Genomic DNA, 20,221 nt, shown 5'->3' on the forward strand with positions numbered 1-20,221 from the left:
CGATTTTAGTGCATGTTACACGGGGCGATTTTTGGCGCAATGCGTAAGCGAAATCCGTTGGCAACAGACATGTTACACGGGGTAAGGAAGAGGCAAAGGGTGCTCTTCAAAATTTTTGGTCGGGGGTATGCTACCCAACTCTAGAAAACGACATTTTCGGACCAATGAATGTAAGTTCACGACCCATTTTCAGACCAGGGAGCAGATTCATGCGTCCTCCTAAGTAAAGATGTATCGATGACATTGTTCTGTAAACAGCAGCGTATTACTCAAAAACAATGTTTAAAGTGCACCTAACCCCCAATATTTTTTTCTCTTAAATAAATCTTTGCACCTGTTCGAAACATATTGCGTTATTTGGCGACTTTTTCAACCAAATCTTGACCTTTTATAGGCTGTAAAAGTTACGAAATCTAGCCATCAGCTGTCCCATGACCGAGCTAGTAAGGGGCATGGGTCTGTTCCTTACTTGACGCTTGTAACGTGAACGAGATATTTCCATTAAAGCCATGTCAAGTGGCGGAAAAATGGCGTTTAGGTCGAATCCCCCCTTAAGTTAGGCGGAGGCCTTCGTAAATCTGGTCCCTAGCCCCTGATTCCTGATAATCAGCCCCAGAGCAGGTTTTTTTTTTTCCAGTTTGGGTTTATTTTGTGTAAATATTTCTAAAGCAGGCCCTATAGAAAGGTAGAACTCAAAAGCTTTATTAAAACATTTTAATTTGGTAAATAACATGATTGAGAAACAATTTTAACAAATAAAAAAGAAAGACTCCAAGTTTTAAATTGAAACAGCTTAGAAAAAGACTTAAATTAGTCAGAACCAGACAAGTAAACTGTTAACCGCTGTTCTACTGCAAATGCATGATTAACTTTGAATTCAGTTTCATATCTTACAAAGAAAATTAATGCAGATTCAAGTAGACAAGTTCCCTAATGTTTAACGTCCACGTAAAATCGCGCTCTTTAAACAAGACAAACAGACCAGCTGTGAATGATTGCTGTCGTATGTTATATTCTTATTTCACCTACATTTTGACTTCAATCTCTTTCACCACGTCAGTAGACTATTCATTGGCAAAGAAATGTTGCAAGCAAGAGAAAAAAAAAAGGTGGTTACTTTTTAACATCGGAATATCGTTAAATGACTTTAAACAATAATGTGCTGGTGAAAAAGAATTTATCAAATATTTGAACGATACTTCCCTTGTGGTAGTGTTTATTATGCTGTACAAGGTGGATTTAACTCGTGATCCCGTGGATGAAAGTCTTTAGCGTGAACATTCAAATAAAGCACTTCAACAATACCTCCATGTAGTATATAACATATTGCTTTTCAACGTCACGCAAAGTGAAATTTTAAATCTTTTTCCTGTATTGCACTTAAGTGCACCTAGAAGATGATGGCGTTGAACCTTTAATTCAGGTCTCTTCAATTCACCTAGCGAGTATATATCTGCTGAGCGACTGTGCTCCATGACCTTCAAAACCACGTACAACCAACTAAATTTATGTCATTGAACAATTGATTATTGAAATGAATGTCGCTAAATTGTTTTAATTTCTAGAAGTATTTGTCATTTTTTAATTCTCCGCGAGTTAATGTTTCTATTTTTACCTAAGCAATCTTAAGCGCTAAAGGAGCAAGATTAAAATTCTTACGTCGCGACATCCAGAAAGCGGTTTACATAATCCGGTGTTTTTCGCTTTCTCCTGTCCAAACGGCCAATATTTTCGGTCCTATTTTTAAATTTTAATCATTATTACTGCGTAAAATCCCCATTCCTTCATGATTGGTTCGGAGAGGTGAGCCTTGAAAAAAACAAAGTAATGTCAACATCCCTACAATAACTAGCTATATGCCAGGAAATATAGAAAGCAATCTGTGGCTAATAAATTCCTCTTTCTCTAGCCAGTTACTAGCAATTTATCTAACGGTATACAAATCGCAAATTGAAAAACATAACTCCTCTTCGAATAGGTTAGAGCAACCAACTTTTCTTCCCAAGTTCTTGTTACCAAACTGCGCACTTTTTCTCTGGATTCATACGCGAGCCCTTTGTGCAGTTAAAAGCCTTGGCGAATTCGTCAAAGTTCGACAGGGAGCCGATCACCCTGAAAGAAAACAAATGTTTTGAACACTCAGTTGTACTGTTGAATGGCTGAATCGACTACAAAGGAGGCAGTTAGGGCTTTTTGAACTGGTTAACCCTATTCAACATAGGGGAAATTGAGAAATCCAAGATGGCGCCTGTGAAGAATCAATTACGTAATTGCCACGTTGACAAATTGCCAACAGAAGTCTTCCATCAGGACCTTAACTCAATAAATGGGCAGTAATTACAGGGCCCAAGCAAAGTGTTCGACGACCATTATTAGGTGCAAGTTTTATGATAAAGCAGAGTCCCATTTACCGAGCTAAACAATTTTCAATTATTGCAATTTCTAAATATCTGACGAACTCTAGTAGCTACTGTATAAATGTACAGTTGAGCTCAGACCTGCACTCTTCAAAAACTCTATTTTCACTGAACCCTGATAACCTGCGGCTGCATGTTTTTTTTAGGGTTGGAAGGATTGTTTGGTTGATCGTTCTTTTGTCCTCTTGACAAACCATGTACGAGGTTGCAAATAGTGCAGGTTGGCCCCATGAGCAAGCTTATTTCATCCGGTTGTGATTTCCGTGAAAATCCATTATCAATCGTCACTGATGTAATTATAGATTTCATAGTTTGGTTCTGTGTTTTTGCACTATACTATGTATTTTTACTGTCATGCAACTAACGCTAATGGCTGTTGTTGGGTAGCATTTGAAGCCTTCTTGAAGAAAAAACACATAAAACAACAACGACAACAACAACAAACAAACGAAAAAGTCAGACTGAGCAAGGGGCAGTGGTGAGAGCACTCGCCTCCAACCAATTTGGCTCGGGTTCGATTCCCGGACTCCTCGTCATATGTGGTTTGTTGTTGGTTCTCGTCTTGTTCCAAGAGGTTTTTCTCCACCTACTCTGGTTTTCCCCTATTCTCAAACACCAATATTTTAAAATTTCAATTCGATCAATTTATTTATTTTTATTTAAAGGGCTGTACCTAAATTTTCCCGGGCTATGAACTCCGTAGTTTATCTGACTATGGGCTGCCTGGTCACGATATTTGCTACACCAAATCTGAAAGGGAAAACGATATTCTGTTAACCTTTAAACGACTTCATAAACAATGACATTTCAAAGAAAACCCGCAGCCCAAGCTCAGATAAGAGAATACACGGCAACTGTGACTCGCCTAGCAACATGTGAACAGATAGAGAATTATAAAGGACTTATGGAAACACAACGCATTGCTCGATAAGGTAGAACTGCCATACGATATTTTCTCAATAAAGTCAGCCTCTTCCGTTGCATGTTCAAAATGAAAGAAATGGAATGAAAAAACTGCTCACTGGCTTTTATTTGAATGGTTACTTATATACCATACAGAAACCTTTTAGAATGCGACGAAAACACACATTTAAAAGGACAATCAATCAATCAATCAATCAATCTATCAATCAATCAATCAATCGTTTCAATCAATCAATTAATCAATCAATCAATCAATCAATCAATCAATCAATTATTATTTATACAGGATTGTTGTTAAAGCATACAATTATGCTTGAGGGGTCGTGTATAGCAACCACCAAAAAGTGCAACAGATTAAAATACCTAAAGGTAAAATCTACATACATCTGGAAATTTAAAGTACAATCTGCATGCACAACTTTAGACCACTTTAAAATAAAAATATTTCTTATGATAAATCATGATTTGAATAAAATATAATGACGGAAATGATTATCATTGTCTGAACGAACCTGAGCAAAACCAAGGAAGAAGAGTTGTTCATTACTTATGTTCTCCATTCCCGGAAGAGATGGTTCTTCGTAGCCTTTTCTCGCTTTCCAGTTCTGATAAGCCTAAGAAAGGAAGGGTAAAAATTCCTCTGACAAGGGGTTCGGGGCTGAATTTACGATGAATGATTTGAACTGTAAAACCTGTGTCCAAGAATGTTGTTCATTGTGCTTATTCGGACAACAACCCTATCTTAATGTATTTAGAATTAACAATTGTTCCATGAGTGCTCAATGAATATGAAATGATAGATAGCCAACGAGGCGCGTAGCGCCAAGTTGGCTATAATCATCTCATACAGATATCCAACAAGAGCGACTGGAATAAATGCTTTATTAAAATACAATGAAGAAATATTGCTAGATCTAGCTGATTTCGCTTTGCAAGAACATGCATGACATGCATGGTATAACAGCTCATATACCATGTCTGCTAAGCCAATCAAATACCTGGAATTGCATTATAAAATGATCCAGTTTTAAAAATGAGCGTTGTACTATCCTATAAACTATTTTTTTTGTTAGCGGCGGATTCTCTTAACTCTCTACTCCTGTGGACACTGTTTTGATGTAAAGCGTAATACCTGGAATGCCTGTTTGATGCCCCCATTATCAGCAATATTTTCACCCAGGGTCTGAGTACCTTTTAGCTGTGAAGGAAACAAAAAGTAGGTCAACTGAAACCGGATCTATGTGAGGTCAACGAAAACACATGATGATAATATTTTTAAAAAACGCAATGGTTGTGAAGCCTGAAAAACTTCTTTGTTATATGTTTTTGTTAGCATTTTTGGCCTTGACCGTGCACAAACCACAATAGATTTTGAAATGTGTTGGAGCAACTGACTTCTGTTAAGATATTCAAACGTAGTGTGAACGTTAAAACAAAAGAGTGTGCACGGTCGAGGCCCTTCCAACATAAATTGCAGCACCATTGTTGTCATGACAAGATTTCATCACTAGTTCCTCAATTAACTATGATGACAGTAAGGGAGAAAGTCACATCAATAAACAATAGCCACACCAACAAGCTCAGCACCTCAAAATTTCTCTAAAAAGCGAGATTTTTTTTCTGTTTGTTGTACCCGTCATCAGTGTTCCTCGCCTTCTGTAAAAGTCAAATCTCGGTGCGTGTACATGCAAACTTGTTCTAAAACAATGTAACAAACACGAGCACTTCTCTTTCGGTGGTATGGGGAAAAGATTATGAAGTGAGCCTGGAGAACATTTATACGTTGGCGACGGTTTTCCGAAAACACGAGGAGGTAGTTTAACAAAAATTGTCGTAGGCTGGGTCCAGATCACGACGAAAGTGCGAAATCGCGCTTTGTGCCGCGTTTACCGCGTTCCACGCGCTGTACCTACCATCCCCTCTTTGCGCTTCCTAAGCAGAACTGGGTTGAGATGATACTTACGTTCTTTCCATGAAATACGTAACTAGAATATTGCTCTTTTAAGCATTCTGTTTTCTTCTTGAAAGCTTCAATCGATTTGTTTGACCACCATTTAGCCAGGTTACCGTCTTTGTTAAACAGGCGCCCTAAAAGGGGTTCAAAAGGTCAGTCGAGTACATGTTGAGAATTGGTTAGCGCGTCGAGCTTCCAATAAAACCAGACCTTTCGTTTGAAGACAACGCGCGCTCGTATGACAGACTAACGCAAAAATACGAGTGTTTTGCAGTCTAGTAATTCTGCACTAGGTTGATCTCTGCATTGTAGTGTGGCTTCCTTGGGCAAGAAATTAACTTCTCAATATCTCTTCCTAGCGAGCTGTTAAAATGCATGGCTACCAGCGACAAAATGCTGGAGTATGCCCTGCGATTGATTAGGAAGATTCAAGAAATACGTCGCTCTTTAAAATTATACGGAAAATTGAGCTGCGTAGTTTAAGTCGCGGGCAGTCAGCTCGTCTGATGGACCTTCATGAGAGCAGAGAGACGCTCCCACCCTTACGAGGATCGCACCTTCGACTGGAGTACGGAAGCGGGGAGACCGGGGCAGAAGCCCTAACCCCACAAAAAAATTCAACTTCGGACCAAAAACTAGTAAGAAAACAACAACAACAACAACAACAAGAAACAAACTTGCTCACCGTTATCATCAAAACCGTGTGTTATTTCATGTCCTACAACCATGCCAATTCCACCGTAGTTAAGAGCTCTGAAAAAAAAGAAAAGAAAAGAAAAGAAAAAACAATTTGCTATGTTGCTGTCGAACTGTTGCCAACTTCTAACAAGACTTTACAACTGCGAGTTTGCAATCGTTAGGCTATCTAGTGAAAATACTTTTATATCCCAGAAAAAGTAATCGATCCAGTCACCTGTAATTAAAGAATTCCCAATTGCTGATGCCGTTTGAAATAAAACTTGGGAAGTTATTGTTGAGATGAATATAATGCACATTGCAGCAATCTGGAGTTGTTTCACCAGCTTTCTCAGAAGCAAACCAGCAAAAAAGGAAATTAAGAAACAAACTCAAAACGAAAAATAACAACGGTTAAACCTTGCGTCACACTTACTTGGGGAATCGGTGATTGTAAAATGGCTTTTGTAGAATACCGGCGGGAAACGCTAAAACCAGAGAGAACGAAGCGAAAGAACCAACATTATTTGACTTTTATAGATTCAGGAAAAAACCCTAATGTGTGACCATTCAAATAAAAGCGATTGAGTGGTACTTTCTTGTGACCTTATCGAATTTTATACTACTGTAACGTTTGAGTTGTGGATGAAATCCTAAAGTTTGACATCCGTGATTCAAAAAGCTACCGGGCGTTGCTATGTTGTAGCGGGCCTGTTTATCGACCATTCTTTGCTGAACTAGATGGCTCAAACGTTTAAGTCCGTGGAAGAAATCCTGGTGAGTCACAATTCAAAGAAAAGCTACCTGAATACTGAGCCGTTATTTGAGTCGTCACGCAAGGCTTATTCCCAACCACTGGGTCCTTACTCTTAAACACTTCTTCCGTCAGTGGCCGGGGATAAGCCTTCCGTGACGACCCAAATAACGACAAGTTAGGAGGGATTCTCGTGCCAAGGCACCGCCTGATAAGACAATGGGAGGAGGCATCTGGCGACAAGAATGCGTAGGAAGCTGCTGAGAGGGCATGCGCACTTCCTTGTGATACTGTACCGTTGTGTTACCGTCCAAATAAGACTTGTTGTACGTACCTATTTTGTTATCTATCGATGAATAGTAAGCGTTCACTGTGGGAGGAGTCATGGACCACCTGACAAAAACAATAACAAAAAAACATTACAAAGGTCACAAGCGCACGTCACTGTACTACAGATACGCAAACAAGCAAACAGATTCTCCTTACTCTCAAGGCTATCGGAAAAGATATTTTGGGATAGACGACAATTTTGACTAGTGAAATGTGACTTGTGTTTTGTACAAGTCAGTAAATATCTGCCAATAAAGGCGAAGAATGAGCTCAAGCAACAGAGACCAGCAAGCATGATGAAGATGATGGTGCTGATTCCTAATTTGTTATGTTCCATTTGCATTATTTTTTTCTGGCGTTATTAGTTTCCTGATTATCCCTGAAATTTCCCCCATCCCCCACCTCGGTAAGAGGTTAATACCGTCGATAAAACCCATGAAGTTAATCAGGCTCAATTAGGTATTTCGGCACCAGATCCTGAGGGAAATATTTTGCAAGTATTATGTGATATCGCATTCCTATGCTAAACGTAACCATGTCTTATCTGCAATAAATGCAGTGTCTTACCTCTCCTTGTCTACAGGCTTGCCTAGCTTAGCGTAATTTTTCAAGTTGAAATATGTGTAAGACTGGACGATGTTCTTGAAGTACTTGTCCTTTTCTATTTCAAACTGTTGAGGGGACAAAAAAAAAAAACGCAAATAAACAAAAACAAATTATACACAAGGTACTTGAGTTTTACTTGTATGTTATCTCGCTTTCAAGTGTAGTAAATTAAAATAATTTGACTGTCAGTTCAATTACAAATTTAGGCTTCCTCGGGGAGGGGAAACTCAACTATGTCTCGTTGACTTGGAGCAAATTCAGGTGTGTTGCCTTGTCGATTACAACACATAAAGAGATATCAATCGATATGACAGGTTTTTAAAACATGGCAATTTGCACTTGTGTTACATTGTTCCGCACTTGTGTTTCAAAATATAATTTTTTCTCGCCAAGCAGAATTGAGAGCGTTGACCAAATGAATCACTAAATGAAGACGTCAGAGTTGAATAAAGATTCCTAATAAACAGAAGTCTCAGAACTCATCACACAGTAATGCCCTTGGATCAAAATGTCGAATATCCGACGATTAAACACAGGGCACTATTCAGATGCCATCAAATTCAGCCGGATACGAAAAAAGCGATAGGGAAGAGTGATCAAATGAACGAAAAAAGGTGCCAAACTCGAGGTAGAAGTCGCGCAGGCCTTCCAATTCCTTTCTAATCATCTCTCTTTAGAGAATACGCACACCTGATCAGCCAGCCAAAACAAAACCATTATTCAAACGAATTGTTAAACATACAAGACACTCCTCTTGAGTGAACTAAGGCGTGAGATCCTAGCCGCATTTAAGGGGAACGGGGGGGGGGGGGGGGGTGGGGGGGAAGGGTGCGTTTTGTGTTTTATGATACATTTTTCTTTTCAAACGGTTCATTGTATGCATAACATCCATTTAAGCAAAGCAAAACCGGCTATGTTTTTAATGCGTTATGTTTTAAATATCTTGGTCTTAAATTTGCTTACCCCTTTGTACATCATCGCTAAAGCAGTTTCATTTTTCAAAAAGTTTGGATAGCCAATATTTTCACGGATTCCTTTAGCCTGTGGAGTAAAGGGAAAATTAAAGTACAACAACGTTAAAATTGACATTTCAGAACTTAAAGACAGTAACCATATCTAGACCGGGCTTTTTTTTTTTGTCTTCCGGGGCCCTGGTGGTTGGCTCGCAACGTGGAGTAATGGCGCTATTTGACGTTGTATTGACATCGTGATTGTCACATGGCGGCCATCTTGGATCCGCCATTTTGGTTTTCTGGATTTCGCCAAAAGTTCAGGAAAGCACCAAAAATTTTCGAAAAGTAATCAAAACCAATAAAGGAACACCGATATGGATAAAAGCATAAAAGTTACAGAGAGAAAAGTAATTCTTCTTTATTTTGAAAAGGGATTTTCCATTTTTTTCCAACATCAAAGTCAATGAACAGTAACCAATTACATTTAATTGTTTCCAGATAAATTTCCGAAAAACTCCTGCAGTTTCAGGCAATTTGCTTAAATAATAAAAAAGTTATTCAGGTTCAAAGTCGCCGCGGGTAGAATCCGTCCCCAACCCTCGGTCTAGATAAGGTTAAAACAATAACAAGAAGAAGCAAACTGATAACAACAAACTTTTCCAAAAATAAGAATTTTTCCAAATGTTTTAATTAGAACATATAGAAAATATAAAACATAGCCATGTGAATGCAGAGTAGTTAATCAACGAATTTATGTAACAGGGGCTCTCCTTGTAAGCCCAGTAGCTAAGTTTGTTGAGAGCTCCTGCTCCTAAGCTATTCAAAAAATAATACTGCTGTTAGAAATCATTGAATGGGGCAAATAAAATTTGGCTGATTGATTGATTGATTGATTGATCGATAATCCTGTTTGTGCATGATTCATTATGGGTGCACTTGTCTGGTGTATGCTGCTTGCATTTGGCGTGAATCAGCCTGAAGATCAGTGAAATATCATATAGTGTGATTTTCGTTAAACCTTAAATATTAAAACCTTTAAAAGCCTTGTTTATTTTTCTGCTGAAAAAAAGAAAAAAAAAAAAAAACAAAGCGCACTTAAATATGGAATAAACGCTGTTCGATTTGGCTGCTGAAAACTGAGTGACATCAACACAAATTATGGATTGTCCTTGAAAGTTTGTTTGTCTTGTTAATTTCGCGGTGTTGTTGTTCCTACCTTTTCCCGTGCTTTCGCTTTGGTGGCGTCATCCATCCATTCCACTTTATCCAGATTAGCAAGGAAAACTTGTTTAATATCGTGAATCATTTCTTCAGCCTACAGAACAGCGAAAGCAGACAGGGTACAAGTGTGGACTAGGGAGTGAGTGTAGGTACAAATGTGGACTAGGGAGTGAGTGTAGGTACAAGTGTGGACTAGGGAGTGAGTGTAGGTACAAGTGTGGACTAGGGGGTGAGTGTAGGTACAAGTGTGGACAAGGGGGTGAGTCTAGGTACAAGTGTGGACAAGGGGGTGAGTCTAGGTAAAAGTGTGCACGAGGGGGTGAGTGTACAAGTGTGTACTAGGGGGTGTGTGTAGAATATTCAGACAAGGCTAGATCAGTATTTAAGAGCGGATGCCTGTAAATATCAACCAGAGGTGTGCAATAGCGAAAAATTCAAAATTCTCAAAAAAATTCACAACATAGCCCACGGTAAACTATTGTAAGAAATACATGTTTTACTTCGATCCGATAATTATTTTTGATGTGAGGCTATGATCTTGAATTCACCGCTCCTGAACCGGGTTTTCGGTGTCTGACACCACATGTTGCGAAGACCTTGTTTTAAAACTCAAACCAGTTTTGTTCCAAACGAAAAACATCCAGTCTGATAAAGTACATAATTATGGACATCATGAATGGTATGTTACTCATCTGAAGTGAAAATTAAATATTTAGGAGATTTTTCAATATTTACAATTTTTTAAGCGATTTCTCGTGATGCCAAATTGACAAATTTGCGAGGCTAAAATCATCAACTGGTACATGACGTTGAGGATAAAGATTTACACCACGTGAAAGAGCATCATTTCTTCTTATAAAATCCGCTTTCAAAACTATGGGCAACACAGAAGGAAATTTTTGAGGCCGCGAATTACAAGTAGTACTTTAGTGAAATTTGAGCTTTTCTGTCACGGCATTCCGATGCTAAAACTCAGATAAACACAACATGAAAACGTTTCAAACAACAATTGTTTGTTGGTACTTGCTAGAGGTCTTGGCCCACGTTCATAATATTACTTTCTACGGTTTTTAATCATTTCGGGCAGGCACAAAAGATTGTAGCAGTTTTATTAGACCCCGAGTTCAAAAGCCTATAAAGGTCACAAAGGTCAGTTTACGTAGTCAACGTTTTGAATTCGGACCAGAATGTTTTGCATTGAATCTTACTTTAGAACAAATGGAACAATAGCTACAAGTGCTACGTAATTCATACCTTTTTAGCGAGCTTTCTGTACATTGTAGAAATCATCACATCAATCAGGAAAGATATATGCATTTTGCCGCGGTTTAAAAATACGTTTAACGGCAGAGATTGCGTTACAGTTTGCGCAGACCGCTTGCCACCAGGGGGAGGGGGACTCCTATATCAAATTGACGAGTTGATTGTCAAATTTTGAAAAGTACCACTAAAAGGTACCAGAATTTGTTTTGTAGCCGTGGTCTGTATAATTTTCCCACTTAGTGGTACCAATTCTAAAATGAATACGCTAAGTGACAGTTGACTAATATTGATAATAACTTTCTCTTATATGTTTTCGCTCAATACCCTAAAACTGGCTAAAAGGTACCGCCATACCTTTGACAGGTACCAAACCACGAATTTTAACCCCCGGAAGCTACGATCACCCCCGTCAATTTTTATATAAAGGTTCACCCCCCGGGTACCCTGCGAGCAGAGGCCCTTCGACTTATCTAGGAAGATCAAAGGGCCCTCTGCTCGAATGGTACCCCCCGGGCGCATGCCAAGGGTAATTTTTCACTGCCCCTTCGATACAAACTGTAACTGTGATTTACTTGTGAGCTGTATTTTCTGTCACTGAACTTTCTAAACGTGCAGTTAGCCCACGTTGGTATTCAGATCGCTTCAGTTTGTTTATTTTGCTCTGCAATCCAACTTTTAAAATGCTCGATTCTGGTTTCACGGCGTTCAAGCAAATTGAGCCGAAATGGTATCGTGTGAGTATGCTTCGATTGTTGTAGGACAATGTGGACAAAGTGTTGGAAATCCAGCGAATACCCAATGTATTCCAATCAGAGATTGCGGCACAGACATTCGAAACTATCTAAGGGCCATGGGGTTTGCTGACTGAACACTGAAAACTGAGGCGGAGCTTCTCGTAGGCAGAGCAGGTATCGAATTACTGTAACGCAAAACTCCTGACCTTAAATAAGAATTACCTTTAATAACGCTTGCAATTTGATCCTGATTTACTGGTTATTACATCCACACACATTTATGATTTTTAGTGATTCATTTTTAAGTTGTTTGGCCCTGTGCTTTGTCACTGTTACAGTTTCCCGACATAAAGAATAGGGAGCTTAGTGGGGAGGCGGCAGGGTAAGAGCGAGGAGGGAAACGGGGTTGCGTCACCACTGTCGTCCCTATTTTCCCCAATTCCTGCAGTACGACTCACACCTGCTACAATTGACCACAGTACATTGTCAGCAGGAATAAGGGAGGGACGTAGGGGGAGCAATTTTTGTCAGAAAGAGGCGCAGGGTTTCACAGCCTGGACGGCACAGCTACGCTCCTTTGGCTGTAAAGCCAGTTCTACAAAGTGACATAACTAACTGACTAAACTTCAGGGCAAAATTTCCCTTGATATCTTCGAAATCGATGACAGCCATCTAATCAGGTCTATTTGTTCAAACCATCGAGATGCTTATGGCATCAGACGGCGCTGCCAAAACCGATTCTGCGCCGGTCCCACCCCGGGGTGGGGTACTCCCCTATATAAGGTATATAGGTATGTGCCGCCCCAAAGGGTATGGTTTTTCAGCCGTTTTGGTCTGAAAACGGGTATAGATTTTGATAATTACGGTCTGAAATCGGGTCGGGTTTTTGGGGCCGGGAACATTTACGAAAGCTTACAAACATATTTTTCTTCTCAGTACGTAACTGGAACGACTAACTGATAGCGAGAAAAAGAAATAGATAAACTATGTCATTCCAGCTTACTTTTACTCCTTGCGTCAACTTCCGTTCTGCACTGATGCATAATTATCAGGTCTGAAAACGGGTATGAATTTTAAAGGTCAGGTCTGAAAACGGGTGTGGAAAATGGTATGTTTAGGTCTGAAATAGGGTCGGGATTTGAAGACCCGGGCGGCACACCCCCACCAAGAATTCCGAGGAGTACCCCCCTCGGGGGTCCCACCAAGTTGGGCAGCTAATCATTTCAGGCAAACGAAGGGGGATCGGAGCATCACATTTGTGCAATCTAGACTTATCCACAAGATGACCTCGATATTAGTGCCTGTCGGCTTTCCCAAGTACTCTAAAAATTCAGAGCATAGCACCATATATTCAGGCAACATGATCTTGTTGGATCGTGTTCTTACTTTGACCCATTAAGGCCAAAGAAACCATATTTTGTCTACTCAAATTCCATTACTGATGGATGAACTATCTTTTATCGTATGAAAACTATCACACAACAGACAATTTTTGTGAAAAATAAATAGAAATTTGGGTCTTATCCAGGTGAACTAGACAGTCACATTGCTTTAAACTCTCCTTGAGTAGCATTCATGGTAGCCTCGCGAAATGCCCCTCGGGGACGGGAGCGATAAGAGGCGGCTGTATTCGCAGGCTACGTTAGACTGAAATTTGAAAAACTTTATCAAAAATCAAAACAACTGCGCGAGTGTAGATGCAACCAGATAAAATTGTGATAATCCAAAACCGTAATCGCAGTTTGAACTGATTATATAATTGTCTTTGGGGTCTAGCTAGCTGGACGAAACATCCCTTTCTATCCCGTGGACAAGGGCGTACGTAAGTGCAAGGTCAGCGGTCTATTGGTGAAATGTATGTAACACAATCTTTGTGACCAAACGTATAAAACGGCCTAAAGTGTTACGATGTTTCCTATAGATGTCCCATATTTCTTAAACATCCAGTGTGGCCGCTCAAAGGTATGAATTATATAGCACTCTTAGCTATTTGCTCCATTTTTTTTTTCAAAGTAAGATTGAATGAAAGAAGTCCTGGTTTCATTTTATTCCATATTTACCAGTGTTGCGACCGGTTGACATCGTAAACTGACGCGTGCACGGCTTTTGAACTACGCTAAAATCTTTTGACACTGCCCCTAAAAGATAGAAAACCTAGGAAAATAGTCTTATAAGCATAGGTCATGCACAGGCAGTGCCCTGTAGCAGGAATTAATAAACCATTGTTGTTTGAAACGTTTTCATGTTGTGTTTATCTGAGTTTTAGTAACGGAATGCCGTGACAGAAAAGCTCAAATTTCGCTAAAGTACTACTTGTAATTCGCGGCCTCAAAAATTTCTTTCTGTGTTGCCCATAGTTTTGAAAGCGGATTTTATAAGAAGAAATGATGTTCTTTCACGTGGAGTAAATCTTTATCCTCAACGCCATGTACCAGTTGATGATTTTAGCCTCGCAAATTTGTCAATTTGGCATCACGAGAAATCGCTTAAAAAATTGTAAATATTGAAAAATCTCCTAAATATTTAATTTTCACTTCAGATGAGTAACATACCATTCATGATGTCCATAATTATGTACTTTATCAGACTGGATGTTTTTCGTTTGGAACAAAACTGGTTTGAGTTTTAAAACAAGGTCTTCGCAACATGTGGTGTCAGACACCGAAAACCCGGTTCAGGAGCGGTGAATTCAAGATCATAGCCTCACATCAAAAATAATTATCGGATCGAAGTAAAACATGTATTTCTTGCAATAGTTTACCGTGGGCTATGTTGTGAATTTTTTTGAGAATTTTGAATTTTTCGCTATTGCACACCGCTGGTTGATATTTACAGACATCCACTCTTAAGTAGCATAAACAAAATGCTGGAAAATTTGCTTTTTCACCGTCAACCGCTGCCTAAACCTAAAGACATATTATCACAAATAAACTCAACTCAAAATTTAATTTATGATTTCAACACTTGCCCAACATGCGAATGAATGTTGGGAAATGTTGAAACCGTTTAAACGGGCTTTAACCTGGCACAATATATAACTACGGGGCTAACTCCGGTAAAAAAGTTCTTAACTGATTCTCAGCCTGGGTAATGTTCTTAGTATGACATTTTTTGTTCTAAAATTTTAGTTAATGCCAGCCACGTTCTTATCAAAAAAATAAATATATTTCTTTGTAATATGATGAAATCCTGTCCCATGAGCCGCAAGGCTATATTCTTCTTCGCATCTCATTCGTTCAACCGCTGTGCTTTGACAAATCAACCAACTTACAAAGACATGAGGCCATCACTACCACTTCCTGTGGAATTTTCCTTTGGTGAATTTCTCTAAGCTATATCAAGCAATTGAAAGAGTGTTGTATCCGATTGGCAAACACCCCGAAGTTGGTTACAAAAAATTTCGACTGCGCCTCGTTTTTTCACCCCAAATTCTCGGTGTTTGGAAATCTGACGAAACACTCTTCCTTATGTTTGGTATACTGCTACAAAATCAACTAATCAAATAGACGATGGTAAGCCTGTGGTTTCCTTACCGATTTCTTACTCTCCCCCTCAAACGCCTCGTCCACAAAGAGCAAACCGAACGGCATCCCGAACGAACCATCCACCATACCCAAGCAGTCCTGCCAGCGCGGGTCTTCACCCGCGACCCCGCTCACAGATTTTCGGTATTCGTAGAACGTTTCTCTAAACTTGAGGCTCAAGGAACGGGCGAAGCGAAGAACAACGTGCCACATCATGTAATTGGCAATTATTCTGCGGACAGAGTATAAAGAGCGTAGGTGTGTTAATTACAATTCAAGGATGAAAGATAGAGGTGGCAGGTATGTGCTTCCAGCGGAAAAGCGGGGCAGGAACACGGAAGAGTTTGAGTTAACTAAAAGCTTGAATTATTGTCAATCAGAAATAAGGCGTCTAGCATATTAACCCTATTTTACCTGGACTTATTTCTGAGCCTGGGAGAGGTTACGCTAGAGTTACGAAAAGGAAAAGGATCACACGTTGTAGAAACCCCATTCGTAAAGTCAACTGTATTGACGTGTTGGCTGTACACCTTGGAGGGTATATTGTTAAATACGTCAAGGACTGTTTGCTTTGCGGTCAAAAAAGTTGACGATGACGTCATAATATGATAATTTACGTCATTAATTCTAACAAGCCGCCATCTTGGATCGACTCCGCCTTCTTGGATTTTTCAATTTCAAAGGATCTTACTCTTTATCAACCCTATTCGGCGTTTCTTTTATTATTGCTTCTGAGGACGGTCAATTTGGACCGTTTCAGTCTGAGGTTTTGGAGAAATGGAAAATTTGAAACAGCCATACTGCTGCAACGAGAATCCATCTTGTTACCATCATAGAAACCTCTCTGTTACCTTTTGCTCGTTGTGTTATAAATCTTGGACATATTCTTCACGTAATCCAGGCCAAATGAAACAACTTTCTCCTCTCCAGTGATTTCATAACCTGTTTCATTGAACATTCGCTTGAGAAAGTCCATCAAATCGATCTGCAAGGCAAGAGTGCTAGTTAGCCAATATCAGAATGTTATTCTGGGATGTTATTTAATATTACGTTGGAGCATAGTTTTCTGTGCAAAGAGATGGCTCATATTATGTCGTGAAGATCTTGCCAGCTGATCTTATTGTTATTAAAAGGCATTTAAAATAAAATAGGACTTTATGCTGTTCCATCTTTTGTTCTGCTGCAAAACGCAGTCATACCAAGATGGTGACCACGTTTGCAATACAAAGTAAAACCTGCATTTAGTGGTCATTCTCGCGGAATGGCTTATTGGTCGTTTAATACTGATGTAAGTAACTTAAAGTTGTTTTAACGAAAGAGGAATTTGACGCAGGAGAAAACACACACAAAACGCACGCTTCTCTCTGCCATCTTTACAGAATGAAAATGTTGCCCGTATTACTTGGCCTTAAGATAGCAAGATCCAAAGCTGTTGTCTAGCCTAAACAGCACAACCAGGAATTTACCTTACTTGGAAAGTTTTCAACGAGGAATAAGAATCTTGTAGGATCCCTAGAGGGCAACTGAACAGCTGTTTCTATGTGAACATTGACTTCAAGTGTTTCGAGTTTTTCTTTTATTGCTGAAGTTACTAACATCAATGCAAAAATTATTCTCTAGACGAAATGTTTCATCAACTGTAAACACATTAGTTCGTTCAATAATACTTAAGGCAAAAATAAGTGCAAAAGGAATCACCTTAACAAAGCTTACCGTTAGCTCAGACTTTTTTATATAATCGTTAAGTGTAATCTTCTTATAGATTTTATTTGTATCTCGACGCTCTTCTCTTGGAATAAAGTTCTGAAAATAAACCCACAAAGCAAGCGATAAGTATACAAACAATGCATGTCAAATCAGTAATTCACCACTGGCACTGGGACCAGTGAACAGTAAAATTGGTTTTCTAAAAGTGCTCAAAATCTTAAAGTATAGATTACCTTTGCTAAGGTTTCTTCAAAGTCATAAATTTCCATCATCATTGCCTCCGTATTTGGCCTTTCGCCAAGGAGCTTGGCAAGGTCGACCATAAGCTTTTTGTACGCTTTACGGACCTAGAAGAGAAAGACTAAATCATCAGCTAATCGAAATCATTGCTCTATCTGTTTCTTTTTTGCCTTTTGCCTGTTGTCCTGCCATGCGAGCCAGCCCAATGTAAACACACGGACTACAAGAAGAAAAGCAAAAATTCAACCTGCAAAGCATTATGATTTCAGGAAGTGGTTCCTACCTTTCTGTGATACGAAGAGTTCTTGAAAAAGGCTTCGGGAGAAATGCCAAGCCCGGACTGGTCAAGCTGTAGATAATCAAACGGGAATTAACACACACAAGGGAAAACCGCAATAAGCTTGTATTTTGGAGAGGAGTTTAGTCGGGAAGTTATTGGTGAGGGGAGGGTGACGGGGCCCGGAAACCCGGGATGTAAAGGAGGTGGGAGGAGAGAGCCCAGAGGAAACCGGGAGGCGTAAACAGCCCCCCCCCCCCCCCCCTCCTCCCCCAACCCGCCCTGGACAAAAATTTATCATCTCTCTTTATTGATCAAGTACGTTTTGTTTCCATCACTACACATATGGTCAAGGTTCTCGAGGGGCATGCAGGCGATGCAAGTTGTCACGAATCAAAGGAAGCCGACAAGAGTTGACAATTCATTAACGCTTCCAGTCCCACTTTACAAGAAGTCATTTAACGAGCCTCTAGATTTAACTGTGTAATGTTCGGAGAAAATCCTGCTTAAGGTGTACCTTAAGCAGTAGTTTTCCCTGGATTAGGGGAAATTTTCTCGCTCACCAACGCCAGGAAACCCCACATATGTTTAATTTTTACTCTAACCATTCAAATGAAATGTCTTCCTAAGAACTTTACTGTAGATCCGTTTGTTTCAAAATATATTTAAAAGGAAACTTTGTGAATTTTGTCTCGAGAGTGAAACGGATAAACTCTTACCACTATGATGTTTTTGGTAGAATCCTTAAGATCAGCGGAGACGTACATGTTGAACAGCGGTGCTACTGAGAGGTATTTTTGAATTTTTACGAATGTGTCCATAAAGTCCCATGACTCCTCCGTCCAGTTTCCATCAGTAACATTCCAGGAACCGTATTCCTTGATCAAGTCCAGCAATGGAGTCGCGTCCAGTTCCTCAATTGTTTTCTCGTCCATACAAGAATCAAACATGTCGAAACCTTTCGTGACAGCTTTGTTCTAGACATGAGTAGAGATCACGAAGAAAAAAAGTTTTTTAAATTTAAACAACAACGCGGTTGAAGTTAGTCTCCATCGCAGCTGTTCTGTGTCTCGTCACGCAACGCTCCTCCAAACGTTGCGTGACGAGACAGAACGGCTGCAAGGGAGACTAGGTTGAAGTATGATGACGGCAAACTGTCCTTGTGTGACTAGCGTCACAGCTAAGGTTACACAATGTGTGATTGCAACTTGCCTAGCTCTATTACTTTCACGTCCAAAACGATCAGACGAAAACAGTTTCAGTCAAAAAACGACCATAATCTGGTGTCACGTTGGTCACACAACGATATTTCGACGTCGTCTTTCCTTAGCCGTAGGGAAGGGGGGGAGGGGAGGTATATGGGGGGATTCTTACAAGCACAGGTCCGTAATGACAAGGGTGTCAGAAAGAGAAGAAAGTGTGGTAATCTACCTCCCCACCCATCCAGCTTTTTACAAGTAGTAGTTCGTTTATATCACCGTCATGTAATCGCATGTAATCTATGCATCAGAATTGGTGGGAACGGCGTTCAAGGTAAGAGAGAATGAAAAATTCACTGTCACTTGAATACGTTCCTCATAAATTGGCTTTGAATCCGATTATTTCAGGTTGTTGTTACTACGTTTATCGATTAGAATGGCAAATAACCATGTCAAATAAGAGCGATTCCGGTCACAAACTTAAATGGAAAAAATTAGAGACTGTACGCTTAAGATACTTTATAACGGTACAGTGCTCTCGTTTTCTCCCTTGGTGACAAACTGTAGAAATTTTATAAATAAATAAAAATTATGTGTATTATAAAAATAACTAGCATAACTAACATAAGTGTTGTGTTTAAAGTTAGTATTGTAACTAACGTTACTATATTGTAAATAGTGTTACGTATTGCTAGAAATTTAGTTTGAAAATAATGTTACTATTGTAAGCAGTGTTAGTGTTGTAAGTAATGTGTGGTACTTAAATAAAAGAAAAAAAACATAAAAAGGTTGTTGTTACACACACTGAGAACAGCTAAGACTGAAAGTACAATAAGGTAAGACCAACGTGCAGTGCACGTGTGTTAATTTGTGTCCACCTTTATCTGCCACTGGAATGCAACTCGTAGGTGTTTAATTAAGAAAACCATTTCAAATTTTTCTGACAAACACGTCGGGCGCTCTCACATTAAAACCCTACCCACCATTGCTATGGACAAGAAGGAAGGTACTTACGTCTTTATACATGGCTCTTGCTGCTGGGTTATCAAGGATTAAACTCTTCATTACCATCTCGTTTCTCTGATAAAGAACACGGAACTGACTCCACGATGACTTACTCTCGGGGATAAAATTTTCTTTCATCCACGATCCACACGCGTATTCATAAAAATCTGCGCACGGATCCGCGCTTGAGTTCATTGCCTTGAGCATGTCTACAAATGAACAACAGAAAATAATTTTTGTGTTAGTACTCCAATTAGCTTGGGCACAAGAAGTCTCCCTGCGTTTTTTCGTGCTTCCAAGAGGTCCTCCGCGCTAACGGAAGTGTATAAACATGCAAAATTACAAGGCAAACGAAGAGCGATTGAACAAACATAGCAAGAGCGCGCTAGAGAAAGAGCGAGAGAGCAAGCGTTTCGCGCAGCTTGTTCGATCTGGTAC

The 20,221-nt window shown here is 39.6% G+C and overlaps 1 protein-coding gene across 5 annotated transcripts in view; it reads right to left on the reverse strand.

Moving 5' to 3' along the window:
• Window positions 1-680: 680 nt before the first annotated feature.
• The window catches only part of LOC146473776 (endothelin-converting enzyme 1-like), a 37,560-nt gene continuing 18,019 nt past the window's right edge, over window positions 681-20,221 (reverse strand). For all 5 annotated transcript variants that reach the window (XM_085117802.1, XM_085117801.1, XM_085117799.1 and 2 more), the window contains exons 2-19: window positions 19,793-19,992; window positions 18,299-18,556; window positions 17,586-17,651; window positions 17,296-17,409; window positions 17,069-17,158; window positions 16,207-16,340; window positions 15,365-15,587; window positions 9,830-9,928; window positions 8,624-8,701; window positions 7,622-7,725; window positions 7,059-7,117; window positions 6,407-6,458; window positions 5,981-6,048; window positions 5,305-5,429; window positions 4,474-4,539; window positions 3,854-3,955; window positions 3,091-3,167; window positions 681-2,112 (exon numbers count right to left, since the gene is read on the reverse strand). In XM_085117802.1, coding sequence (XP_084973928.1) covers window positions 2,013-2,112; window positions 3,091-3,167; window positions 3,854-3,955; window positions 4,474-4,539; window positions 5,305-5,429; window positions 5,981-6,048; window positions 6,407-6,458; window positions 7,059-7,117; window positions 7,622-7,725; window positions 8,624-8,701; window positions 9,830-9,928; window positions 15,365-15,587; window positions 16,207-16,340; window positions 17,069-17,158; window positions 17,296-17,409; window positions 17,586-17,651; window positions 18,299-18,556; window positions 19,793-19,992 — 2,015 coding nt within the window. In that variant the 3' untranslated portion in view covers window positions 681-2,012. The remainder of the gene's footprint in view (window positions 2,113-3,090; window positions 3,168-3,853; window positions 3,956-4,473; window positions 4,540-5,304; window positions 5,430-5,980; window positions 6,049-6,406; window positions 6,459-7,058; window positions 7,118-7,621; window positions 7,726-8,623; window positions 8,702-9,829; window positions 9,929-15,364; window positions 15,588-16,206; window positions 16,341-17,068; window positions 17,159-17,295; window positions 17,410-17,585; window positions 17,652-18,298; window positions 18,557-19,792; window positions 19,993-20,221) is intronic.

This window comes from Pavona decussata, unplaced genomic scaffold (assembly GCF_977016875.1).
Source record: "Pavona decussata unplaced genomic scaffold, jaPavDecu1.1 SCAFFOLD_92, whole genome shotgun sequence".
Lineage (NCBI taxonomy): Eukaryota > Metazoa > Cnidaria > Anthozoa > Scleractinia > Agariciidae > Pavona > Pavona decussata.